Source organism: Pleurodeles waltl, chromosome 6 (genome assembly GCF_031143425.1).
Source record: "Pleurodeles waltl isolate 20211129_DDA chromosome 6, aPleWal1.hap1.20221129, whole genome shotgun sequence".
Lineage (NCBI taxonomy): Eukaryota > Metazoa > Chordata > Amphibia > Caudata > Salamandridae > Pleurodeles > Pleurodeles waltl.
Genome location: NC_090445.1, coordinates 285,427,310 through 285,455,159, shown reverse-complemented (window position 1 = coordinate 285,455,159; position 27,850 = coordinate 285,427,310). Strand labels below are relative to the sequence as shown.

Here is a 27,850-nt window from a genome sequence, read left to right as displayed (position 1 = left end):
TAAATTGCAATTAAACTGAGACCAAACATGATATTTCTCCCTGTTCCTAATCAAAAGTTAGCCCTTAGTAAATATTAAAAGATAAGCCAATGTTGTATGATATGGGAGAGGTAAGCCTTACTGTAGTGAAAAGCGAATGTAGGTGTTTTTCACTACCAAGACATGTAAAACTTAAAAACACATGCCCCACTTTTTAAAAACAATGCACCCTACCCTGTGGGCTGTTTAGTGGTTATCTTAGAGTTGACTTACATATAGAAAGAAGGAAGGTTTTGGCCTGGCAAAAACGTTTATTTTGGTAGCTCAAAATGGCAGTTTTAAACAGCACTACAGTCTAAAATGGCAGACCTGAGACATGTTTAAAGTGCTACTTTAATGGGTGGCACAATGAGTGCTGCATGGCCACTAGCAGCATTGAATGTACAGACCCTGGGTGCATTTGGTACAGGATACTGGGTTTTATTACATGTAAACCAATTGTTCTATCCTTTAAGGAGAGAGCACAAGCACTTTAGCACTGGTTAGCAGGGGTAAGGTGCACAGAAAACTAATGCTAACAAAAATAAAATTCAGGAAACAGGATGGCTGAAGGCAAAACATTTGGGTGAAGACCACACCCAGGATGTCTGGTCTAACACTTGTGGACTTCTTTTGTAAGCGAGTGGCCTTAAAAACAACTTGACAATGTCAGTCACTTTACTTAATGGGTAATGAGTGCTAATAGTAACTCCATCTCTAAACCTATATCTAGGATACATTTCAAAAAGACATAGCTCTGCTTCATACCAAATTTTTATTTATTTGATTTTTCTTTTTCAAGTGATACATTGTTGGTACACAATGACTAAAAACCATAAGCATAGCTTTGTTATTAGCTTTGGGTTTTTCAGGTTTGTGAACAAAATACATACACTGTGTATCTCTGTTACAGAAAGTGTTTGGTGGACATTTTAGTAAATTAGTTTCTATGTGAAAAGTTAAATATTTTAAAGCTTGTGAATTTAACTTCCCATTAAATTCACTATGTTGTGGTTTTAAAATGATTTCTGTAAGAAATGGAACTCTCTTGTACAACCTACACAATTTGTAAGCAGGTAGAAACCATACAAATAATAAACACCACTTACAAAAGTACAATAACAGTTGTGAAAAACGTGTTTTCTAAGCACAGCAAATCTTTTATTGATGACATTTTTTAAATACTTTTCTGCTATAATTTGCCTATGTTTGCCATGGTAAACCTCAAACCTTGCTTTTGTTTTACAACCACTACATGTATGCAAAATTGGCATGATATCTGTAGTATTAAAAAGTTAATGCCGTCTTAAATGCAAACCCATGAAGTCCAAATGTGCACTCTGCACTGGGGTGTTTTGGTTGGGGGTTGCTGATGATTTCAAAATGGGTTTCATGAGGAGAAATCGTATTACATGTATGTACGTTTTCCTTAAGGGTCACAAATCTTTTCCCCACTTTAGTATGCCCAAGAAATGTTTTTTTATTACTTGTTCAGCTCATGTATCTCCGCTTTTCCTATCTGCAATCATATTATTTACAAACAAATGTTATTGTTTTTTTCCAACTTATACAATAACAATACAATCGACAGTCTGCCAGCAGAGATAGTAAGCATTACAGTGACATGATAGATGGGTAACATCTGAATTTGTCTCATCTATCTGCAATAATTGCATTTTTTTTTCTCATAGTGATTTTAGTGCGAACAGCATTTCTACCTTTCATAAACGGTCATGGCTAACATATTCATGGGCAGAAATTTTGTAAGTACATTTAAAGTGTTTCCTGCAACATAAACGTATCCTTTTTACATTGTGCATACCCGTTTAAGTCTTATTTTCATTTTACTAATTTATTGCTTGTTTAACATAATTTGTACTGAAAATTCACATTTATTTGCCTCGTTATTGATCATGTTGTAATTTCAACTATTGGGCAAGAACAAAAAATATTAAATTGTGAAGGGCAGAAGAAGCAAAATGTTTTCCCGTAGATATCACTCGACTTTCCACATCAGGTTCCAGTGTTTCATTTCAGCGGTATCAGTGGTTCTGCCTGGAGTTATTCACAACTGTTTCAATCAAGGTGCAAACATAGCTTGTTTCCTGAATGCATATTTTGTAGTGCCTCTTAATGTGACTGTAGACTACAGTTTCAAGTCGATGCACCTCAATATGTTTCACCTATTCACTACAACACAATTGCTGTGCAAATAATGCTAAGGGTAACTTTTTAGTTTTCACTACTTAGGGCGGCTGACATATTATCTTCTTTGAACTTTGGCTAGGATTTTTCCTCTCTTTATTGACCTTGAATCTAACAAAAGTTGTGTGGGAAGAAGAGACGCAGAAAGGTGAATACAGGCACAAAACACAATATACGTTCAATGGCAGCAATAAATTATTGTCCAGTCAAATAATTTCTTTGATGACAAAAGCAGTTTTTACATACAACCATAAAGTGAAATACGGCATACACAAACACTATTCACGGCCCCCTGAGGTCAATGTGGTAGTGTTTAATATGCACCTCTCCGAGTCTTACTTCCCTGTCATTAGTGGTAGTCGTTATTCTCCATTCACTACAGGCGATATTCAGGTTAGGCCCCACTAGCATTCTAAATCTCGAGAGACCCATTCTGACTCTCATAAAAAAACAAACGAAAAAAAAGTGTTCCAGCACTGAAGCACTATTTAGCAAACAGGTTCTCCCAGCGTCTTCTGGCTCTTCACTCAGTATTTCCTGCACTACATGGATTGTCTGACCGGAGTTTCTGAAAGCGGCTGCAGCAGCTGTCTCTGGTGAAAATAACATTCATGGCTTTACAGGGGCTGCAGCTGACTGGCTTTGGCACTCTTCTGATGTAGCAGTAGATTTCCTTTGGTCCTCTCCATAGGTGTTTGTGATGTCTGGTTACGATCTTCTGTACGGGCCTGCACGTGTCACCACAGCAGTCTCTCCTCATGACAATTGCATCTATCAGGCTACGGTCCTTGCCTTATTCTGGTGACAACCTCTGGCATTCAGGGCCACCACACCTACTCCTCAGTCGGGAATGGCCCGATTGGCACCACAGCAGGTTCCTCTTCACTGCAGCCTCCTCTGGCATATGGGTTAGCAGACTTCCACACCGCACACAGGCGAGTGCCCAATCAGCGCTGCAAAGTTCAGGGTCGCCCCTTCTGGCATACAGGGTTGCCAACTTGCACCAATGCACATGGGCGTCAGCTCGATTGGCATGGCAAACGTCATGGTGGCCCCCTCTGGTATACTGGGTTGGCGACCTTCACTCTGTATACAGGCGACAGCCCGACACCGCAGTGATGATGACCACAGCTGTCTTCATGGTAGCCCCCATTGGCATACAGGGTCACCAAACCTGCATACTGGGAATAACCCTATGAGTATAGCAGCTGTTGCCTCACACTTCGTGTTCCCCTTATAGTCTTTTTCCAGGCACACAATGGGGGTTATTCTAACTTTGGAGGAGGTGTTAATCCGTCCCAAAAGTGACGGAAAAGTGACGGATTTACCACCAGCCGTATTACGAGTCCATTATATCCTATGGAACTCGTAATACGGCTGGTGGTATATCCGTCACTTTACCGTCACTTTTGGGACGGATTAACACTCCTCCAAAGTTAGAATAACCCCCAATATGTTTTAGGGTCTGTCTTTGAAATCTGTATTAAGGATCTGTTTCCTTTTTAAAGTGCTGTATCCCCTGCTTTGCCCTTCCTCCAGAAAACAGTGTGTCACAGCAGGAACAACCATGATAGCCATACACAAGCCATGACAGTGACTAGAGATTCACATCTGGATGTCAGGCACAATGATATAGCAGATGTTAGGTGAAAGGGCTACTCTATATTATTTCCTTTAGCCCCATCTCATTCCTCAGATGTGCCAATGCTCCCTTCCTCTGACGTCTCTGAGAATCAAAAAATACCTTTGAAGTGTGCAGGAGAGCCTGAATCTCATTTCTCCAGTGTGTGTCCCACCCAGCTCACAGAAATGCACCAACCCACTCATCTGTTTGAGGGGATGACTCTACCTCACTGTACTCCCCATCAGCCCTGGGTCTCCAAAAATGTAACCCAGAGTCTTCCATATATTATACCTTACACTGGGGTACATACACCCAGAACATGCATAAAACACATACGTATTGCACCACACTACAAAACAACTTGATGGAGGCCAAGGGTGAATTAAGGACACAGCAGCGGAACTTTACATGAGTGAGCCTGTGGGCCTCACTCCAGGGACACAGGTAAAAAGGACCGGGTAACTTCTACAGATCACTACACAGTATGCTACCACCACCGTGTTCATACTGCTTAACTCCTTGCAAAAGCAGTAGTTTTATAACACTATAACAAGACCGCAATTTGTGAGACAGTCCTATGTCATGGCATGCACACACATGATCCATGTTCGCCAGTAACAACAAAAATCAGCTCCAGGGATCCAGGCATTGTTTCAGCTTTGGCACTCAGGGCAGGGGTACATGCCTGTCACCATGCAAAGGACCTTTCCATCTCAACAGTAACCTCTGAACTCATAAGCAACCCAATTATGAAACAACACCTTTTCCGAAGGCCTGGCCCACTCTACCCATAGCTGTTTGAAGGCCATGGTTGGACCTTCACAGCACCACTATTCTAGGTCTGATTCTGTTTTGTCCACACTCCTATCAATGACACCCTTTCATTCCATAAGATATCTTATTGCCTGTCCTTAGTTTATTGGAAGTCATTTTCTCCATCATGTTCATAACCTCTAGAATGTTCCTTTCAGCGCAGTGAGATTTCAGAATGTCCTTACTGTCATGTGTATGATGTATATGATGTATGATGTATATGATACGCAAGGCAGAGAAATACAGATCTGGGTAAGTAACTTTGTCTTCTACATTGTTCTTGATAAAGCCTGATTGAGGCAGACATTTTGGTTCAGTTCCTACTCTGACCTGGTGAAAATAAAAAAAGTGTGTTTATATATTGCACTTGAAATGTTGTTAATTAAAGTTTTGTGATTCTTTAAATTGTGCTGTTTCCTTATGTGCCCATTTTATGGTTTGTTTTTGTCAATGTAAACTGTTTTTTTGTTTGTGAGTGAACATGAGTTATATTTGTTAAGCTTTAGACCTATGACCTGCTGGTTACACAGTGCAGTTAATCGTAAGTGTTTAATTCACAGAGCTTTCTAACTGAAGTACAACGGAGATTGTCCTTCCTGAGATCCGGTATCCATGGTTTGAGATGCCTTGATGAGAACATAAGCTTCAGTATGCTTGTCATTATTATTACTTTGTTTATTTACTCACCTTTTAATGGACAGTCAAACTGTGTGCACAAGACCGAGAGACGTTTGAGGTGCCTAGCACAAATCTTCTGGGGCAAGACGTCACACCTTTGGATAATGAAATAGATCATTTTGTCACTGAAAGTTAAATATGTGTGATAACCGAAAGTGACCTACGTTTTAAAGATTTGTAAAAGCACATTTATTAATGAAATTTAACATAGGTGAGCTTCAAAATTAGTTTTTTTCCTTCTTTCATAAAATAGACAACATTGAACTCTGCTTCTCTGTGATGTTTATTCGTACTGTATCAACAAATGTATTTTGCAGGAAGCCTGCGCCTGCCAGTGCTCAATGGTTGATGTTGCTTGCTATTTGAATTGTGTGTTTTCATTATTACACGAAGCTATTTTTTAGTAATGCAAAGTCACTTCAACTTGTATGTAGGTGAAATTTCCTAATTGATTATTCAATTTGGGATGTTACTAGAGTTACCCTGTTTTACGTAATCCAATTTATGTGATGTTGCTTTGGTTTTGACATGTAACTTTTACTAGAATAGCCCATGATGTGACTTCACTCCATACAAAGCACATGGTTTGTCTTATTTAAAACTTTTTAAATGTGCTGTTTGTGCCCCCTTACTATCCCTCAGAGAGGCCATCATGAGGGACTCCCCTTCAAAAAGTGTAGAAGCAATCTGTTTGGCTGAAGTCTCTGTGTTTCATCTGCGCTCCAAATAAAGAACCCTTCTTCCTGTCCTGTTTCTTCCTAGACTCCTTTGATTGCTGAGAGTCACAGGTGTGTGCTTTGGAATACAGAATGTGGGTGGTAGTCAATGTTCTAGTGGGTTGAATGCTGATGGCAATCTAAATGGGTATTCTGTCACTTTTCATTTGATTGATCAACTGGTGGTTGAGGCGCTAACCTGAGTAAATATTTGTGGTCTCCCATCCCTTTTTTAATCTGTGCTGCTGTTGCAGGACCCCGGTTGCAGAACCTTACTGTTGACTGTGTAGATGAACCTTAAGAGCCTCAACAGAGTTACATCTAAATCTCACTTTTGTCCAGTGAGAATCATAAACAGTTGAAGCAGTTTTAATCTATCAGTGGTCTGTTTGTCTGCAATATCTCAGAAGCAGTTAAAATTAACTAGCTTGAGCCCTTTTAAAAAAAAAAAACTTTTTTCGAGATCAAAATTGCTGCAACCGTTTATGCCTCTCACTGGGTAGAAGTGGATTGAAATTGATGCCTGTGTCTTGAGACACAAAACATAACAAGGATTCGCAAAGCCAATAGGTTTCACATTTGTTTTTATTATGCATTCTATTTTACTATCTAACAGGATTATAAATATTAGAAAAAAGTTATAATAATGTTTGTTTTAAACTTGATAAACTGTTAAAAGTTGTTTATTAATTAAACATACACCACGACATAAACAACTATGAACGGCTTATGAAATTTAAAACAAACATTAACGCTTTAGCAACTGGGCCTTTCCTCCCCCCAGTGCTGAGCCCTTTTTTGGCTATTTGGGGCAGTTCGCCCTTAGGCCTTCATAACGTTTTGTCCACATAAGCTATCCACGTCAACTTTGCATCCTTTTTTTCCAACATCCTAGGGATTCTAAAGGTACCCAGAGTTCGTGGGTTCCCCTATAGGAGACGTAGAAATTAGCCAAAATACAGCTAAAATGTCATATTTTTCAGAAAAATTGGAAAAGGGGCTGCAGAAGACTGCATGCGTTTTTTTCCTGACAATGGCATCAACAAAGGGTTTGCAGTGCTAAAATCACCATCTTCCCAGCTTTCAGAAACGGGCAGACTTGAATCAGAAAACCCCATTTTCAACACAATTTTGGCATTTTACTGGGACATACCCTATTTTTACTATTTTTTGTGCTTTCAGCCTCCTTCCAGTTAGTGACAGAAATGGGTGTGTAACCAATGTTGGATCCCAGACAGCTAAACATTTCTGAAAAGTAGACAAAAATTCTGAATTCAGCAAGGGGTAATTTGTTTAGATCCGTATAGGTTTTCCTGCAGAAAGTAACAGCTGAAAGAAAAAAATATTGAAATTAAGGTGAAAAAAAGAGCCATTTCTGTCCACGTTTTCTTTTATAACTTTTTCCAGCTATGGCAGATTTTTGAAAGCAATATACCTGTTACGTCTGCTGGACTCCTCTGGCTGCGAGGATATATAGGGCTTGTAGGTTCATCAAGAACCCTGGTACCCAAAGCCAATAAATGAGCTGCACCTTGCAATGGGTTTTCATTGTATACCGGGGATACAGCAATTCATTTGGTGAAATATAAAGAGTGAAAAATAGGTATCAAGCAAACCTTTATATTTCCAAAATGGGCACAAGATAAGGTTTTGAGAAGCAGTGGTTATTTGCACATCTCTGAATTCCGGGGTCCCCATGCTAGCATGTGAATTACAGGGCATTTCTCAAATACACTTCTTTTTTACACACTGTCTTACATTCGGAAGGAAAAAATGTCGGGAAAGACAAGGGGCAATAACACTTCTATTCTGTGTTCCCCCAAGTCTCCCGATAAAAATTTTACCTCACTTGTGTGGGTAGGCCTAGTGCCTGTGAGAGGAAACGCAATGTGGACACATCACATTTTTACCTTGAAATCTCACATGTTTTTTGGAAAGTCCCTACCTGTGAATTTTGGCTGCTAGCTCAGCCGGCACCTAGGGAAACCTATGCATTTTTGAAAACTAGACACCTAGGGAAAATGAGGATGGGTTGACTTGTGGGACTCTCACCAGGTTCTATTACCCAGAATCCTTTGCAAACCTTAAAAATGTGGCCAAAACAAAAAACACTTTCTCCTCACATTTCAGTGATGGAAAGTTCTAGAATCTGAGGGTAACCACAAACTTCCTTCTACGCAGCATTCCTTCAAGTCTTCCAATAAAAACGGTACCTCACTTGTGTTTTTTGGAAAGTGCCTAACTGTGGATTTTGGGCTGTAGCTCAGCAGGCACTTAGGGAAACTGGTACCTCACTTGTGTGGGTAGGCCTAGTGCCCGCAACAGGAAATGACTAAAAACACAATGTGGATACATCACATTTTTCCAATGAAAACTGACGTGTTTTTTGCAAAGTGCTTAACTGTGGATTTTGGACTCTAGCTCAGCCGGCACCTAACCTAGGGAAACATAGCAGACCTATGCATTTTTTTAGACTAGACACCTCGGGAAATTCAGGATGGTGTGATTTATGGGGCTGTCACTGGGTTCTGTCACCCAGAATGCTTTGCCAACCTCAAAATTTGGCAAAAACCACTTTTTCTCCACATTTCGGTGATGCAAAGTTCTGGAATCTGAGGGGAGCCACAAACTTCATTCCACCCAGCATTCCCCCAAGTCTCCCGATAAAAATGGTACCTCACTTGTGTTTTTTGGAAAGTGCCTAACTGTGGATTTTTGGCTGTAGCTTAGCAACCTATCAAACCCACACATCTTTCAAAACTAGACACCAAGGGGAACCCAGGATAGGGTGACTTGTGGAGTTCTCACCAGGTTCTGCGATCCAGAATCCTTTGCAAAGCTCAAAATTTGGCAAACAAAACCACTTTTTTCTCACATTTCGGTGATGGAAAGTTCTGGAATCTGAGAGGAGCCACAAATTTCCTTCCACCCAGCATTCCCCCAAGTCTCCCGCTAAAAACGGTACCTCATTTGTGTGGGTAGACTAGTGCCTGTGACAGGAATGGCTCACACAAGGGTCAGTGGTAGTTCTTGCATGAGGGCTACTGTTAACCCTTGAGTGATCCATTCCTGACGCAGGCACTAGGCACAGGCACACAAGTGGGGTTGTGTTTTTATCAGGACAAGTGGTGAAACACTGGGTGGTAAGAATTTTGTGGATCCCTGCACATTCCTGTTGTTTCGGTGATGAAAAAGCAAGGAAAAATAGTGGTTTTGATCAACGTTTCACTTTTGCAGGTTATTCTGAGTAAGAACACTTTGTGAAATCCAAACACGCCACACTTCCGTGGACTGCCCTGGGTTTCAAGTTTTCAGAAATGTCTGGGTTTGGTAGGTTTCCATATATGGCTGCCGAGCCCAGGACCAAATACTCAGATGACTGTCTTACAAAACCAGGCTGTTTTGTGGTAGGTGATTTTGATGTCTCCACAATCCGTTTTGTGTACTTCCCTGTTGCGGTCACTTCCCCACCCACACAAGTGAGGCAGTGTTTTTCTCTGGAGACTTAGTGGAACGCTGGGTGGTAGAAAATTTGTGGCTGCCAGCTGATTCCAAGACTTCCCCTCACTGAAACGCAAGGCTAAAGTGTTTTGTAAGCAAAGTTTGTGATTTCAAAGGGATTCTGGGTGAAGGAAAACAAAGATAGCCACACAGGTCCTGCACCCTTGGACTCCCCGGGTACTAGTATGTTAAAATTAATCCATCACACTGGTGGGTTTTAGCACCTCCAGAAATTATGGTTTCAAAGCATGAATATTTATCAGAGTATCTGAATACTGAATCCAAGCCTTCTGAAGGTAGGCCACAAAGCCATGGTCCATTCACCTGCCATTCAGGCACAACAAATCACCCTTTTCGTACCCCTGCGCAACTTTATAAGATGGTACTGTCTGTTCCAAGCAACTGCTTCCGATGCCATTGTGAGGTTGGAGATTGGCTTCATGTCTGCTATCTCTGTCCTCTAGTCACCAACTTTTGGGACAAAACTGTTCGATCGATAAGTACGTCACTCCAGATAACATTAACACCAGAACCAATGGGGGCACTTTTTGGCATAGCTGATCATCCCGGGCTGTCTAAATATGCAAAACAGTATTTTTTTATAGCGAAATCTTTGATTTTGCAACAATGGAAGAACCCACGAACTCCATCATGTGATCTCTGGGGTAAAAAAAAAATGGGATCAGTTCAAGCGAAAGAACTTTTGTATGTAAAGAGGAACGGGGCCATTAGAAAGTTTCATTTTGTGTGGGAAAAGACCTCTTCATCCATGAACTATTAGAGTAATCCAATTTTATATAAGAAGTGTATTAAAACTCAGTATAAGTGTTGTACTACTGTTTTGATTTTTCTGATTATGCCATGATTTGAATTGCAATACCTGCTTGAATATGCTTAATAAAAATACGTTGAAAAAAAACCTTTCATACTCCCAGCTACAGGCCCATTCCAACCAATCACTGCACTCACATTAACTTACCACTGCCAGACAAGGGCCCATCACATTCATACGTCACATGACGGAATACGTTTGACTACATTTTACCACCTGTCAAGTAACCGCCTCCTTCTTCCTGAACATTACCAAAGGCGTCGGTAACTAACTGTTACTAATGACTCCCATGACAGCTACCTGAGGCTCAGGAAGACATGTTTTTCATGTGCCTTTGGTGCACTCACTGTGCTAAATCTGACTCCTTCCAGTTTGTGGATGCAAGTTAGGGATGTCCGAATATGCAGTGCAAATCGATTCCTTGAACTGAACAAGCATATCTACCTTTGAAACTAAGGCAGACATGCTGGGGAATTAGCGCAATATTCCCTAAAGAGAAGGTCATTGGCTATGAAAAAGGGTAGTGTTTGGCACACAGGGTAGTCTGTGAGGACGTAGCATATGTCACAGCCAACATTCTGTGCAGTGCTGTGACTGTAATGCACTTATCATACTGCAAATTGAACATCTACTATGTTCTGATGGAGGATGAACATGAAAAGCAGGTCAAACACTGACCCATACGTGTCTTTGTCCTTCAGTGCTGGGACGGCACCAATGGGTTTGAATCCATAGTTGTAGATGATACCTTTACTATCTGCCTTCTACCTGTGCAATATCCCTGTGAAGGCACACCTACAATAAGCTTTCCTTACCCATTCATGTCTCAGTCCTTATCAGAGTCCTGACTAATCCTGTATAATTGGCAAGTGAACCTATACTAGTTTGTGGATGCAAGTTGGCGATGTCGAAGTATGCCTTAGGAGGCCTATTCCCGAACTGAGCGAGCATATCTACTGTTGAAACTAAGGCAGACGTGTTGGTGAAGAAATCGTAAGGTATCTAAAGAAAAAAGTTAAACAAATATCCTGTGGGACTTATTCACCAACACTTCTACTTTAGCTTTGAAAGTGAAGCTACAAATTGAGTTTGCACACTTTCAAACAAGTAGAAATGTTGGTGAAAAAGTCCGACAGGACATTTGTTTGATTTATTACACTCTGGTTCTCCTTGGCAATCATGGTGGTCCTTGTGTAGCATACATAAGTTCCCTAACAAGCACTTCAAAATGCAGACATGCCTTTAACCTTTTGCACACAGGGTACTCCGTGACAGTGTGGCATATGTTCTGTCCACTAGTATGTGCAGGAAGGGGACTATAACGAACGGTAATTGAGCAGAACACCTACCACGTTCTGACAGTGGATATAGGTGTCAAGCAGGACATAAGGAAATCCATGATTTCCTGGAGTAGATGAAGTACAATTCTGTGGCTGCTTGCCTAATGAAGCAGTGGCCGATGGACGTTCGGTATCCATGCACAGCCACTGAAAGGATTACCCAACGGCAGTTCCACCTCAGTCAATTTCCCAGAACTTTGCTTTAGTATGATACAACGTAAGCAAGTAGGCACACAGAGGCCTGGTTGAGATGGGCACTGGGGACAGTAATACCGACTCTCCTGCCGCTTTCCATGCTTCGAGCACACTTTACAGCGACAATATGGACGATCCTTTTTGGGTGTTTTAGGTATGCGATCAGCAAAGTGTCGCTCCTGCAGCCATGCCACATCCTCCAGAATATATGAGGTGGAGACTGCTGCTGCTTCTGTAACAGCAGTGAGGATTTCAATTGCAGACAACTGGAAGTCAAGGAAAGTCATTACGGTAAACAACATACGCATTGTATTTTGCCATCTGGATCAGGTGGGTAAACAGTTTCTTGTATCAAGTGCGAGTTTTACGACACGCATTGTATGGTTGAAAAACCTGGTCGTTCTTGTCCACTCCGCCCATGTACTTATTGTTACCAAGTATACAGATGGGCTTGTGAACTTCGGCTATCTGACTCCAAACCGTGATGGGGGAAGTGCTCTCATCTTGAATTGTAGTGAGCATGTATACATCACGCCTATCCAAGAAGTTGACTGCAAGCAGTTCGTTGAAAGGCAACGCAATACTCTGGGATTTCTGGAGCTTCTTGCAAACAAACTCCTGCGGGATTGCTTTGCGGTTACAACGAACTGTACCGCAGGCCACAGTGCCAGCTTTGTAGAGCTCGCTGAACAGCTCTACTCCTGTAGACATTTTCCACATAAAGGTTATAACCTTTGTGAAGGAGTGGCTGGACAAGTTCCCATACAGTCCTACCTGTGACCCCTAACACAGGAGGGCAACCATAGGGTTTAGGGTAGAGTCCTTTCTTGTATACACTCTCAAGCTGTACACATAACCAGAAGCATGTACAGCTTTATGCGATAGTGAGCTCTTTTGCTCGCAACGCACTGTCTGAACAGCAGCTATCCTTTGTACAGGATCAAGGCCTCATCAACTCCTACATTCTTTCCAGGAGTATAGATCTCTGGAAACCTGGCAGACAAATGTTCCACAACAGGCTGAATTTTGAACAAACTGTCATGGTCTGTATGGTCCCAAGGCAATGCAGCAGAATTGTCATTGAAATGCAGCATGTGCTGCAGCAGCAAAAAATGATCTCTGCTCATGTATGGTGCGAAGATGGGGGTTACCCAAACCGTGCGAGTCTTCCAGTAGGACTGCAAAGCGGGTTTCTGCACTAACCCAATTTTTAGTGTAAGGCCCAAAAATATCTTCAACTCTGCCAGTGAAGTGGGAGTCCACTGGCGTGCCCTAGAACGGGGCCCTAGAGGGCCTCCATGCTCCCTCAGAAATTGGTCTGCACGCAAATTTGTTTGCTGCACAATTTTCAGAAGGAAGCCAGCATCCAAAAATAGATGGACGTAGTCAACTGGCAAAAAGTTGGTTGTATCGACTTTACGTCCAGCGTCACCAATAAAAGGTGAAATTTGGGCCTGAACTAAATCTGGGGGCACTCTCTCTCTGTGCTTGCCGCCTCATGCACCTGCTCTCTGGGTTGGGCTAACCCGCTGTTGTCCCGCTGCACAGACTGTGCTTGCGAAGGGACACCACGACTATCCTCATCGTCTTCCTCAGAATCACTGGAAGAGGTGTCGTTGGATGGGACTCCGCTGACTGAAAAGTCACTCCCAAATTCTGCCCCATTGTCCTCTCCCTCAGATGCTGTCTCAGTCTCTGATCCTGCCTCCGAGCTATCTTCCATAACCTGAATTAAGACTTGAGCAGCAGTCATCCAACGAGACGCCATCTCTGCTACTGGCTAACCTGTCCCTCTAAAGTACTAGCCTACGTAGAAACCAGATAGAGTCGCATAACTGCTCTGGGGTGTGCGTGATATGTCCAATAGTAAATGTCGTCACCTTACCTGTGCTTCTTCTCTGATTCTGCAGATTCTCTGAAGACACTGAAAAAAACCAAAAAAGACACACTATTAATTCACCTTACCACATACCCATCATCACAGCCGTTAGCGCTGGTGGCACCCAGTGTGACAGTCATTTTTGGTGCTCTGCCTCCCATGACCTCCTCTTCTAATTCCCTCAGTACCACCCAGCAAAAGTTCCCCTCATATCTCCATAGACCCCCTCCACGTACATTTCATTTGTTTTAAAGCGCAGGTAACACCTGGCTTTACTAATCCACTCAGCTATATACATGTATATCCTTTGCAGCAGGCATATAAACCATCTGCGCTACTTTATGGCGTCAAAACTGGCACTAGACAAAAGGCAGATCTATTTCTATGGAGAGAGAATCTATCTCTCTCTCTCTCTCTCTCTATATATATATATATATATATATATATATATATATATATGTTCGATGGCATGTGTAGCTGCAGAAACACATGCTGTGCATATATCGCCATCTAGTGTTGGGCTCGGAGTTTTACAGGTTGTTTTTCTTCAAAGAAGCTTCTTTTGAGTCACAAGATCGAGTGACTTCTCCTTTCGTGATAGACTCCTTTGTTAGATTGTTTTCTTTCTGCCGTCAAGTTCAGATGTGTTCCCTCTCGCTCCGATACTTTCGGTTCGGTACTATCTGACCTTCTCTTTCCTTTTCCTTAACGTCGGTATCGTTTTCGATCGTGTTTCAGACTACACTCAATCCGATTGTAGCATTGGGATCGATTAAACGCCCTTTTGTGCGCCTGCCCCATTCTCAGGCCTTTTCAGGCCTACTGCGTCATAGGTACATGGATCGGACTCCATTTCGATTCTGTCCTCTGTGCCACGCCAAGTTCCCCTACACCAACCAGCATTCAGTGTGCAACCTCTGCCTTTCTCCTGATCACAAAGAAGAGACCTGCGAGGCCTTTCGATCGAAGAAGACCTTACAAGATTGGAGAGCAAGGTGGTTGGGGATGGCATCAAAGTCCACGGAACAAACGCCCGACATCTTTGGTGAGGAACAGGCACAGACTGGAGTCTCTATTCGAGACTCCGACCGAGATTCAGATGAGGACAGCCAGGTGCTTCCTATGGCCCAGTATGTGAGTACACAAGCACCTTCCCAACACACAAAAAAATCACAGAAGGCCTTGAGTATACCACTGATTGCTAGCCATAATTCCACCCGAAAACTACAAATTGTCGACCGACCCTTGGGTTCGGCACCGAAAAGGCCAAGACGCACTCCCAAAAACAGACCGTCACACCTGTTTCGGTGTCGAGTCGAAAGATGGAAGCTTCCACTTCAAAACCGAGTCGGCTTCATACCAAATCGGAGCCGAAACATCCACACTCTTTTTTGGAGTTGAAACATCGAAGCCCATCTTCGGAGCCGAAAACACTTTCCGCTACTGATCGGATCATTTTTTCATCCTGTATAAAGCATGCTGCCACCAATCTTTCAAAAGCATTCATTTGGAGGCAAAAAACAGGTTTCATCTTCAGAACAGGAGGGAGATGAAACAGACATTAGACCCATTCTTGAGGTCATGGACCAAAAACAAAGGAGGATTCAAATCCAGAAAGAGACTGGAAAGATTATTGCCTCTCCTCCTCCAATTACAAAGAGGAAATTAGCATTCCAGGAGAGTTTAATGCTGGCCCTTCACCAGCGAAAATATTTAAACATAAGGAAAACCCAAAGACTGTGCAGCTTTCTCCACCACATTTGCCTTATCTTTCCTCTTCTCCACCACCTCATACACCACCACCAACTTCACCCACACAATCTCATGCTTCTTCACATGGGGACTATATGGGTGACAGTATTTATAACATGGATCCATGGGACATGCATGACTCTGACCCAATCCCACCCAATGATCCTGATTTGTATCCCACAAGACCGTCTCTACCTGAGGATACCACAGCCTATAATCAGTTAATTTCCAGAGCAGCCACCTGTCACAGTGTACAGATGCACTCTGAGCCATTAGAAGAGGAATTTCTATTTAACTGTGTTTCTTCAACTCACAAACAATATCAATGTTTACCAGTGTTACCTGGTATGCTAAAACATGCCAATTACATTTTTAAAGAACCAGTCAAGACCAGGGTGTTAACACCTAGAATAGATAAAAAATATAAAGCAATACCAACTGATCTATTTTGTATTTCACAGCAGTTACTGCCAGATTCCATCATAGTCAGTGCAGCCAGAAAATGGGCAAATAGCCAGTCCATACGGGATGCTCCTCCCCCTGATAAAGAAAGCTGCAAATCCGATGCAGCAGGCAAAAGGATGGCAACTCAGGCTGAAAATCAGTGGCGAATTGCTAACTCCCAAGCTCTTTTAGCCAGGTATGACAGGGCACAATGGGACGAAATGCAGGAGTTCCTGCAATACCTCCCAAAAGAACATCAGAAAAGAGCACAGCAGGTAGTGGAAAAGAGACAAGCCATTACCAATAATCAAATCCGATCAGCACTAGACGCAGCTGATACGGCAGCCAGAGGAATAAACACTAATGTCACAATTAGGAGACATGCTTGGTTGCGGTCCTCAGGCTTTAAACCTGAAATACAAGAGTGGTCCTTAACATGCCTTTTAACAAGCATCAACTCTTTGGACCAGAGGTAGGCACAATCATTGATAAATTAAAAAAGAACTCTGAGACAGCAAAGGCCATGGGAGCCCTTTATACAACACCTTTTTGCTGCTCATTTTGCCAATCTCAACTTAGAGGAGTTTTTAAGCCACAACCTCAGAGGCCTCTACGTCCCAACAAAAACAGGGACAACAATATTATTCCAGGGGATCTTTCAGGGGTTCTGATAGAGGACACAATTTCAGATCCAGAGGTAAATCCCGTGCTGTAAGAGGTGCCTCTACCTCATCAAAGCAGTGACTTTCCCTGCACCCCCAAACAGCATACATCTCCTGTGGGAGGAAGACTGCAATATTTCCATCCTCACTGGCAACAAATTACAACAGATCAATGGGCACTGTCAATTATCCACAGTGGTTATTGCCTAGCACTTATCTCCACTCCACCAAAGATTCCACTCCATTCGCAAAGGCTTTCTCTCCAACAAGAGGTAGAATCTCTTCTACTCAAAGGTGTAATAGAAATGGTTCCCTTCAGTCAGCAAGGAACACGAGTATACTCTCTGTACTTCCTCATACCAAAAAAGGATGGCACTCTCAGACCAATTCCCAATCTCAGACCTCTAAATCAATATGTCCTGTCAGAGCATTTCCACATGGTCACTCTACAGGATGTCATTCCCTTACTACAAAAACAAGACTACATGACAGCATTAGACTTAAAAGACGCTTACTTCTACATTCCTATACATCCAGCACACTGCACGTATTTAAGGTTTCTGATAGCAGGCAAGCACTATCAATTCAAATTAATACCCTTTGGAGTAACAACAGCCCCAAGGGTATTCGCAAAATGTCTAGCAGTAGTTGCGGCATACCCTTAGCTGAATGACTGGTTAATAAAAGCCAGCACCATTCAAAACTGTCAACAGCACACACAATACACAATAGATACCCTACACCATGGATACTCACAGTACGGCCCGCATGTCCCTCTCATAGGTTAACATGGGGGCTACCTTTGAATCTGATTAAAGTGTAGATTCCCTTTGGGAGCGGATGGACATGTGGAGTTTGGGGTCTCTGAGCTCACAATTTAAAAATACATATTTTAGTAACGTTTATTTTAAGATTGTGTGTTTGAAAATGCCACTTTTAGAAAGTGAGCATTTTCTTGCTTATACCATTTCTGTGACTCTGCCTGTTTGTGGATTCCCTGTCTGGGTCAGTTTGACAGTTGGGCTGGTTGCACCTCACACTAGACAGTGACACAAAGGGCGCTGCAGTGTAGTCTGCATTTCCTGATGAGCCATCTGTGCTAGGAGGGAGGGGAGGAGTGGTCACTTACACCTGAAAGGGCTGTGCCTGTCCTCACACAATGCCGTCTCCGACCCCCTGGTGAGTGTCTGTTGCCTGGCCTAGGAAAGGCAGGATTTCACATTCAAAAGAGACTTTACTTTGAAGCAGGCCTACTTCAAAGGAGAAATTGGGTATACAAAGGGCACCCAAAACCACAAACTTTAGAACGCTTCTGAAAACAAGAGGAACCTCTGCCTGGAGAAGAGCTGAAGAGCTGAGGAGAAGTGCTGCCCTGCCTGTGCTTTGTGGAGCTATCGTGCAGTTGCTGCTTCTGCCAGATTAAGAGGGGAAAGACTGGACTTTGTGTGCCTTCCATCTTGTGAAGAAATCTCTTAAGGGCTTGATTTAGAGCTTGCCTCCTGTTGTTTGAAGTCTCAGGGACAGCAAAGACTTCTCTCTGCCAGCACCTGGAGTCTCTGGAGAGACTCCTGCTCTGACAAGTGGTGCCCTATCCAGTCCCTGGGCCCTTGAAAGGAAAGCTGGTGGAAATCCAACGAAATCGACTTCGTACGACTTCGGACTGACGCCGCTGCTGAATCTGGTGACGCCGCCTGCACCTGACTCCGTGATCTTCACTGGAACGCGACGACCTTCGCAGGCCCAATGCCGCTGCAGCCCCGCTGAAGTCCGCGACTCCGTGGAAGTCGACGCACCACGTCGTGACCGACGCCTCTCGAAGTGCGCAGATTCAACGTTTCGCACAGACGCCGCAATCCCCGACTTCGCACATCGACTTGTTTTCACTCTTCACCAAAGGTACTGTACTTGGGGGTCTACGCGACTCCGTGTCTGGTGCCGCTGGTGTCAGCTTGTTGGAAACGGCTCCGTCATGACGCCGTGTTAACACCTCATCGAAGCATTTTGTGCTTCTAAGCGCTATTTCTGAGTTAATCTTTAAAAATTCATAACTTGACTTGTGTATGTTGGATTTTTGTCGTTTTGGTCTTGTTTTGTTTAGCTAAATATTTCCTATTGTTCTAAACTGGTGTTGTGGCATTTTGTCGTGTTTTCATTAAGTTACTGTATGTGTTGGTACAAATACTTTACACCTAGCACTCTGAAGTTAAGCCTACTGCTCTGCCAAGCTACCAAGGGGGTAAGCAGGGGTTAGCTGAGAGTGATTCTCTTCTACCCTGACTAGAGTGAGGGTCCTTGCTTGAACAGGGGGTAACCTGACTGTCAACCAAAGACCCCATTTCTAACACTAGAAGCAATTCTGAAAACTCAGTCAGCATTAACCTACCCAAATCCACAACGAATCCAAGCGTTTCACACTCTCATATCCCAATTGCAGGTCAGTCGAACTTAAACAGTAAGGTTTGTCATGAAGCTAATGGGAATGATGGCATCATGCACAGCAATAGTGGCCAATGCACATCTAAAGATGAGACCCCTGCAAGTGTCTCTCACAACAATGGTCTCAGGCACAGGGTCAATTATAGGATCTAGTGTTGTTGGACCGGCAAACTTACAAATCTCTGCAATGGTGGAATCACCCCAACTTATCAAAAGGGTGGCCATTTCAGGACCCTGTGCCACAGACCATAATCACCACAAAAGAATCAATGACATGTTGGGGAGTCCATCTCAACAATCTTACAATACAAGGGAAATGGGACTCAATTCAGCAAACTTACCACCTAAGTGACTTGGAATTTCTGGCAGTGTTCTTAGCCCTCAACGCATTCCAACCACAGATCATACACAAAACAGTCTTAATAAAGACAAATAATATGGCAACAATGTATTATTTGCAAAAACAGGGGGCGGGGGACACACTCATCCCAATTGTCCCTTCTAGCACAAACAATTTGGAAATGGGCAATTCACAGTCACATTCACCTGCTAGCGGAATACATCCTAGGGATACACAACCAGCTAGCTGACTTCTTAAACAGGATGCAGCAGCAAATACACAAATGGGAAATTCACCTAAAAGTAATTCAATATTACTTTCAAATGTGGGAAACATCAAACATGGATCTTTTTGCAACAAGCAAAAACGCAAAATGCCAAAACTTCACATCCAGATAGCCACACCCTCAATCCAAGGGCAATGCTCTATGGATCAATTGGTCAGGGATATTTTCTTATGCTTTTCCCCCTCTCCCATTAATTCAGTTTCTGGTCAACAAGATCCATCACACTTCCCTCACTATGATAATCATAACTCCCACGTGGGGACATCAACATTGGTACACAGCACTACTGGATCTGTTGGTAGTACCACATCACAACCTTCCAAACAGACCAGACATATTGACTCAAAACAAGGGTCAGATCAGGCATCCCAATCCCAGTATGCTCAACCTGGCGATTTGGCTCCTGAAGTCATAGAATTTGGATATCTAAAGCTTCCACCAGAATGTATGGACATTCTAAAACAAGCATGTAAACCTACAACCAGGCAGTTCTATGTAAATGAATGGAAACATTTTGTATATTACTGCCAACCTAAAAACATTGATCCACGTAAAGCATCAGTACAGGATATTGTATGTTATTTGCTGCATTTACAAAAAGAAAATCTTGCTTATTCATCTATTAAAGTTCATTTAACAGCAATTTCAACCTATCTCCAAAACAGACAACATACCTCTGTTTAGAATACCTGTCAAAAATCTTTTATGGAAGGTCTTAAAAGAGTTATTCCACCTACAGCTCCACCAGCTCCTGCATGGAATCTTAACATTGTGCTCACAAGACTTATGGGTCCTCCCTTTCAACCAGTGCATTCATACGCTCTTCAATTTCTTTCATGGAAGGTTGCTTTGCTGGAAGCAATAACTTCCTTAAGAAGAGTAAGTGAAATTCAAGCATTCACTTTAGGAGAACACTTCTTCCAAGTACACAAACACAAAATAGTACTTAGGACAAATACCAAATCTTTACCCAAAGTAGTTTCACCTTTTTACATTAATCAGTCAGTGGGATTGCCAGTCTTTTTTCCACAGCAAGATTAAGTTGCTGAAAGAGCTCTCCACATCCTTCATCTCAAAAGAGCTCTCATGTATTACAGACAGAACGAAAGACTTTAGAAAATCTCAACAACATTTTGTGGCTTTCCAACAGCCTCATAAGGGTAATCCTATTTCCAAACAAGGATTGGCCAGATGGACAGTAAAGTGTATTCAAACTTGCTATCTTAAAGCTAAAAGGCAACTATTAGTAACTCCTAAAGCACATTCTACTAGAAAGAATGGAGCTTCAATGGCATTCTTAGGAAATATACCAGTGGCAGACATATGCAAAGCAGCCACTTGGCCCACACCACACAAATTTACCAAACACTACTGTGTGGATGTGTTAGCTAGGCAACAAGCAAATGTTTGTCAAGCAGTACTATAAACACGATTTCAAACTACTTCAACTCCTACAGGCTAGCAACTGCTTACTTACGGGAGGGACTGCTTTTCAGTCTATACACAGCATGCGTATCTGCAGCTACACATGACATTGAATGGAAAATGTCACTTACCCAAGGTACATCTGTTCATGACATGTAGTGCTGCAGATTCACATGCGCCCTCCCTCCTCCACAGAAGCATGTAGCTGTTGTAGTACTGTATTATGTAGATATGTATATACATTGCCTGATCATCTTCTTTACTTTCTAAATATATTTGTAGATATACAATTCTTTACTCCTAACTTCACCCTCCTGCGGGAAAACAGTCTAACAAAGGAGTCGATGTCCATGCGCATTATCACCGAGAGGAGGAGTCACTCGATCTTGTGACTCGAAAGAAGCTTCTTCGAAGAAAAACAACTTGTAACACTCCGAGCCCAACACTAGATGTTGATACATGCACAGCATGTGAATCTGCAGCTCTACAGATGTATACTGGTAAGTGACATGTTTTATATATATATATATATATATTTTTTTTTTTTTAAGCCAACAAGAATTGCTGCACTCCCAGAGGTAAAGATTAGCAGATTCCATTTATTCACAGAGCAGCACTTCATACACCACTACGCATTTCAACAGTTCGTCTTCCTCAGGTATTGGTAGTTTGTAGGCACAAATGGTTCTCATTTACCTGCCTTATATAGGCTCTGGGGCATTCTGGGAGTTATAGTTCAAAGAGCCACTTTCAGAGTCCTTCTTTAAATTAAATGTAGCTAATCAGTATTTGTGTTCTGCTTATTTTATGCTCAGTGCTTTTATACTTGTACTTCCATTAATAAAGACAACATTCACATAGAGTTAATTAATTAGCAGAAGCTGTGTTTGAACATTTTAGTAAGTGTTCCCTGCAGGCATACTGTTCAAAATAAGTCTTTCCAGAATAATTCTTTGCCAGCCCCTTTGACCTCTGTGATACTTAAAATTGTGATTTCCTGCATTGCGGGCCTTTTCCCCTGAATAGTTATTCAGTTAGGGCTGCATCGGTGTTGTGGCACGATAATTGTAACTCAGGTTCTGCTAATGAATTAACTCTATGTGAATGTCGTCTTTATTAATGGAAGTACAAGTATAAAAGCACTGAGCATAAACTACACAGAGACTATTATGACCTCTCATAGTTTGTTTACTTGTGAAATAAGCAGAACACAAATATTGATTAGCTACATTTAAAGAAGGACTCTGAAAGTGGCTCTTTTAACAGTGCGTGGAAGGCATTGATGGAAAGGGAAGACTCTCCCCGGGGAGGCCGTTTTGACCACTTTTTCCCCACCAGAGTGGGAAGAGGACGCTCATCTGCTCCTCCGCTGCGCGGGTGGGAAAAACTGTGACCTTGAGGTGCGCTGACGTCACAGATGGGCAGGGGGTTGCAGGGGGAAATGTGGAAGTTCTGCTGTGTCTCCCAGGTTAAAATAAAAAAATAAATCCTCAGTGTATTGCACTGGAGGTTTTTGTAAACCCCTGCCTGGAATTGGCCACTGGTCGTGACCTGCACCAGGGAGGGTGCCCAACCCCCGCACCAATGGGGTTAGTATAATCTTTTTGTAATATTTATAATTGAGTTGAGATTGGGAGCGGCCATAGTGCAGTATTAGACAGAACACTGCTTTTTGTGGGGAATGCACTCACAAATTAGGTTGTCAGTTGTTCCAAATGTTTGCACGATAGGATAATGAAAAGTGAATCACTGCTGGAGATTAGGAAACAACCAGCAGAATCCCAATAGTGTGACACAAGTCATGCAAGTCATATTTACTTGCTCTATTCTGAATATGCCAGTGAAACTTAAGAGTTGTTCCCAGTTGAATGCTTCATAGAGAGAGAGAGAGAGATAGAGAGAGAGAAACAGTCCCGCTGTGACTCACATTCATGTTAGAGAAGTTCCATGCCCTACTTAAGTACAGACACATCCAAGGAATCTGCATCTTACAAACTAAAAGATGCTTCTAGAAATCCTAGGGAATGTCCACCTCCATGTGGGTGAACCACTCCACTCTCAGCAGGCTTTCTTGCCCCTTGATATGAACCCTTGCGCATCTAGCACTTAAGCACATTGCATACAACTCACTTTTTCCATTTATCGTCCCCTGAGGTCCCTTCTGTCAAAAACGTTAGTGAGGTTGCATTTATCTTACTGTAATATGTGTACACAGATCGGGTTATTGCTTTGATAAATGTTATGTGCTGATGGAAATCTACTGTGTTGCTGTCTTCTGTGGGCCTCTGCATGTATTATCTTGGCCCTGCAACCATGCCTTCCTTAACAGTCTCCCTGTGCCTGTGTGACAGGCTATACTGTCTTGCAGTCTCGCTCTATCTGCTGCCAGGCGCCTGTTCAGCTCTCCTTAAGAGGCTGAGCTGTCATTGGTACAGCAGCGAGAGAGAGAGAAAGAAAGAGCGAGAGAGCAAGGGAGAGAGAGCGCAAGAGAGAGAGACTCCTGAAACTGATATTGCGGACTGACTGCTAACGACAGCAAGAAATACCACAGTTAACCTCACAGTGAACCCCATGTGGATAGATCCAGGACAAACGTTTGTGTGCCATGTCTAGTCTGCACCCATATTTACTCTGCCCCCCTGCCCGACCCTGGTCTACCGAAGTACTAAAGAAGAGGCAATCCCACATGAAGTTTTGACCGCGCTCGAAGGCACACAGGCTGCAGAAACCCATCAAAAGTCAGCGATATGCCCAAACAATATACCGCCTCGGAGCACGAAGCAAAAGTAAAAAACAAAAAAAGAAAAAGTACCTTCAGTGTGGTACCACAGAGGAAGGACACTGGCTAATGTCCAATTAGAAGGGACTGGAAGGAGTACTTGGTCTACAGGCAACCCGACGGCAAAGAAGACAACAGGAAGTGAAGCAGGACAACGTGCAGATGGCATGCTGGCCAATCAGAAGCAGGTAAATCGGAGTGACGTTGGACTATGTCAATGGTAAGTTCAGGTAAGTAAGGGGCTGGGTTTTTTTATAATTTTTTTTACTAGCAAATGATTTTGCAAGCATGAGAGCAAGCGCTCGTTCAGGCGAACCCTACAAAGGTGAAGCCTGTTGTGACTTTGCAAAATCCCCTTAAGGTAGTAACAACCTCAGTCCTTACTGTTTTACTTTCGTGTGACAACAGTTTTGTAGACTGATACTTGGTTTTCACAGTCCTGGTGATGGTCCTGTTAAATGGCTGAAGTGACCAGAACAGCAACATTTTCGCCATCATTTTGCCTAAAAATATTTCAAAATCTATTGTGTCTTATCCTTTTGTGACTCACTTAGGGTACAGTCATATGGTCCAACAATGGGTATTTCTCTTTCAAATCTGTTTTATCTAATTAATAAAATATTTAGTGATGCTTTTTTGTGAAGCTTTTTTTTATTATATATTTGTGTAAACGTGTTGGAATTAAATTTATGTTACTGCTGGTATACATAGTGTGTCTCTGCACGCACCTCACCCCACCCTACCCCTTTTCTGTTTTTCGTTTTTCTCTATTCTGTTGTGTAACCTGTGGAGGGATTGTATTGCATCGTTATATTCATATTCCACAGTCAAGAGTAAAACATTACAAATATTATGAGGCACAGAAAGGAACCACCCGAAATATTTCTCCAGGATTTTATTAGGCCTATTTCTTCTTTGGTCCAAGGATGAAATTCAGATATTATAGCTCATAGAATATCTATTTTAGGTCTTTTTCAGAAACTGTGGCCCTCTGTAAGAGATTGTCTCTAGGGAAAATCATCACTATTTCATTTGGTAATTTAGGCAGAGCAGAAATATAGGCCATCTTGGTGAACAAATCTATTGTGATAATGAACAGTGTTTTTCTTCTGTTAGTGTTAAGTTAACAATAAAATCTGTGGATATTTTTTCCCAGGGTCTTGAAGGTAAAAAATCTCTTTAATTAGATCCTATGTAACTCTTTGTCCCTTGTGTCCAGATATCAGGAATATGAACGGAATTGTTGAAGATCCATAGAACTCTGCCAGACCCGAGTAAAAAAAGAATGTTGTTATTCCTGCAGAGAAGTCCTTAGTGGGTAATATTTTCTCATCAGAGAATAAGGTTCTTTCCAAAGGTTGTCAGGAAAAACTATAATTGACAACGTTCTATCTTCCTCGAATGTAAGTAATGATAAAATCATATTGTTCAAAGAAACAACAAAAGCTCAGCAGGGTTGTCCATAGCCAGAGCCCCTGCAGAAAGAATGTTTTCCAGATATTCAACAGATTCAGTGCTTGTGACACACTTTTCATGTCTTACAAGTAACCTGTTGAATTTAAGGCAATACAACACTTAGGTCTAATTCTGAACAAATAACTGCTCCTTGGTCAGCAACTAAAAATGTGTGTATAAAAAGCAAGGGATAGAGATCCTTTGCTGTGACCTGGTTTAAACCTCTGTGTTCTATGCATGATCGAAGTTCAGAGAATTTCTTTTGAGGTGCAAAGAAACTCCTGCAGGATATTTAGAGAGGACAATCAGGCAATTCTTCATGTTGCCACCCAGGCCTTGTGTACTGCTTGTTCAGATGATGACAGAAAGTACAGGCAAGAGAAGCCACAGCCCCAGGATTTCAGTCAATAGCACAGTTGAAAGGACTAGGGTTGTCATAAAGTTCCTGGAATTCACAATACTTCTTATGACTCGAGGTTATCTGAATGATTAAATTTGTAGGATTCCGCTTGCCAGCAGATTGTAGGATAGTAGGATTTTTCTGGAGAACTTGGGACAACATGGAGAACAATTAGCCATACACAACTCTGATCCAAGGAACAAGGTCTTGTCTGTTCTGCTGATATAAGTCCAGTGAGAATCATAAACAGTTGTAGCAATTTTGATATCTCAGTAGTCTGTGGATATGGGTGGTTTGCTTTTCTGCGGGTTTCCATTTTGGTATGTAGATGCCCATGCTAACTGGGTAGTGAGGAGTAAAAATCAGGTGAAAAAGTGATATTTTCATGATGAGCCAATACACATACCTGGCCTTCTTTAGTTTGATCTAGGACAGGAAAATATAAAATGAAGATTCCATCCACAGCTTCTACATCATTTGGACTCTGCTTCTTAACAGAGATAAAATCATTCCTTCTAAGACATTGGGCCCTCATTATGACATTGGCAGTAAATCCCACTTACCGCCATGCTGACTGCCGCCAACATACTGCCTCGGCGGCGAATGTCAGTTCACCATATTATGACACACACACACCAGTCCATCACAATTCAGCCACATACACAATTCCGTCACACCAAAGGTCAGTGATAAACTGGCGGTATCAAAACCCACACCGTTACCCCAACAGAACAAAGCCCACCACATTATGACCCAAGAATCACCACTGCGGACATTCTATTGCGGTAAACCATCGGCGGTACATACCACCACACTCAAAATACACACACCCATACAAAACAACATTACATTGGTCGATTTAAATAACACACACCTGACACCCATACACACACCACACACACACACTCACACCACTATAAAACACCCCCCACATTACCCACAACCCTTTGCTATTACAAACAATTGCCACCATAGAGAGACAGCAAGACTACTGACACACCCAGAACCACACACTACTCCCACCTATACACCACTCACGTACCCCACATCACACACCCCAACACATTACCTAAGACACCCACACCTACACACCTCACACAACACCCATGGCACCACAAAGACACCCCCGATTCTCAGAGGAGGAGCTAATGGTCATGGTGGAGGAAATCATCAGGGTAGAGCACAGGTGCAGAAGATATTGATAGGTAGGAAGATGGAGCTATGGCAGAGGATTGTGGACAGGGTCAGCGCTGTGGGACAGCACCTAAGAACAAGGGGCGACATCAGGAAGAGGTAGAATGACCTATGGGGGAAGGTACGTTCCATTGCAGCAAGCACCAACTCGCTGTACAGAGAACTGGCGGTGGACCCCCACCTCCTCCCCCACTGCTAACAGGAGGAGCAAGTCTTGGCAATCATGCATCCTGAAGGCCTGGTCGGAGTAGGAGGAGGACTGGACTCTGGTAAGTCAACTCTTTACTACTATCACCCCCCTACCTGCATGCCGTCACATACCCCCACCCTCACCCTCACTCCACCACCTCCCACACACCCCTCCATTACATCTCACTCATCCCAGTGCCAAGCCCTGCATGCTCTACCAATGCATGGACATCACTCACAGCCCTGCATGGACACCTACCACCAAAGCATGCACACTAGAGAGAATCAGCTGGCCCACCACAGACTGTCACGTAGGCTCTCATCATTATTCTAATGAGACTACTGGATTTTGAGCAGTAAGATCATCCACAGTGTGGGAGACTGAGTCTGACCCACGGTGGGTGACACCTGTCGCTCCAAATCCGGGTTTTAGTCCGGCTAACTAGCAGTGCCTCATCTCTCCCGAAAGGTAGAGATGATTAGGCAGCCGAGCGCATGACATATCATACTTCTCAGGGAAGTCGTGGTCACTCAGGTCGCATCCGGTTCTCTAATTCACAATTCGGTCTCATATAAAAATGACAATAAAAGCAGTATAAGTTTTAAAGACTGGTTTAATAAAACACCTGCATTTTAAATAGCAAAGCGTACTCTGCAATAACCAGAACAACACAACACAACAATATT

At 42.7% G+C, this 27,850-nt stretch overlaps 1 protein-coding gene across 1 annotated transcript in view; it reads left to right on the top strand.

Moving 5' to 3' along the window:
* The window catches only part of LOC138301524 (slit homolog 2 protein-like), a 348,568-nt gene that overhangs the window by 92,827 nt on the left and 227,891 nt on the right, over positions 1 to 27,850 (top strand). Inside the window, exon 2 of the mRNA XM_069242038.1 lies at positions 1,710 to 1,781. Within this exon, the coding sequence (XP_069098139.1) occupies positions 1,710 to 1,781 (72 nt within the window). The remainder of the gene's footprint in view (positions 1 to 1,709; positions 1,782 to 27,850) is intronic.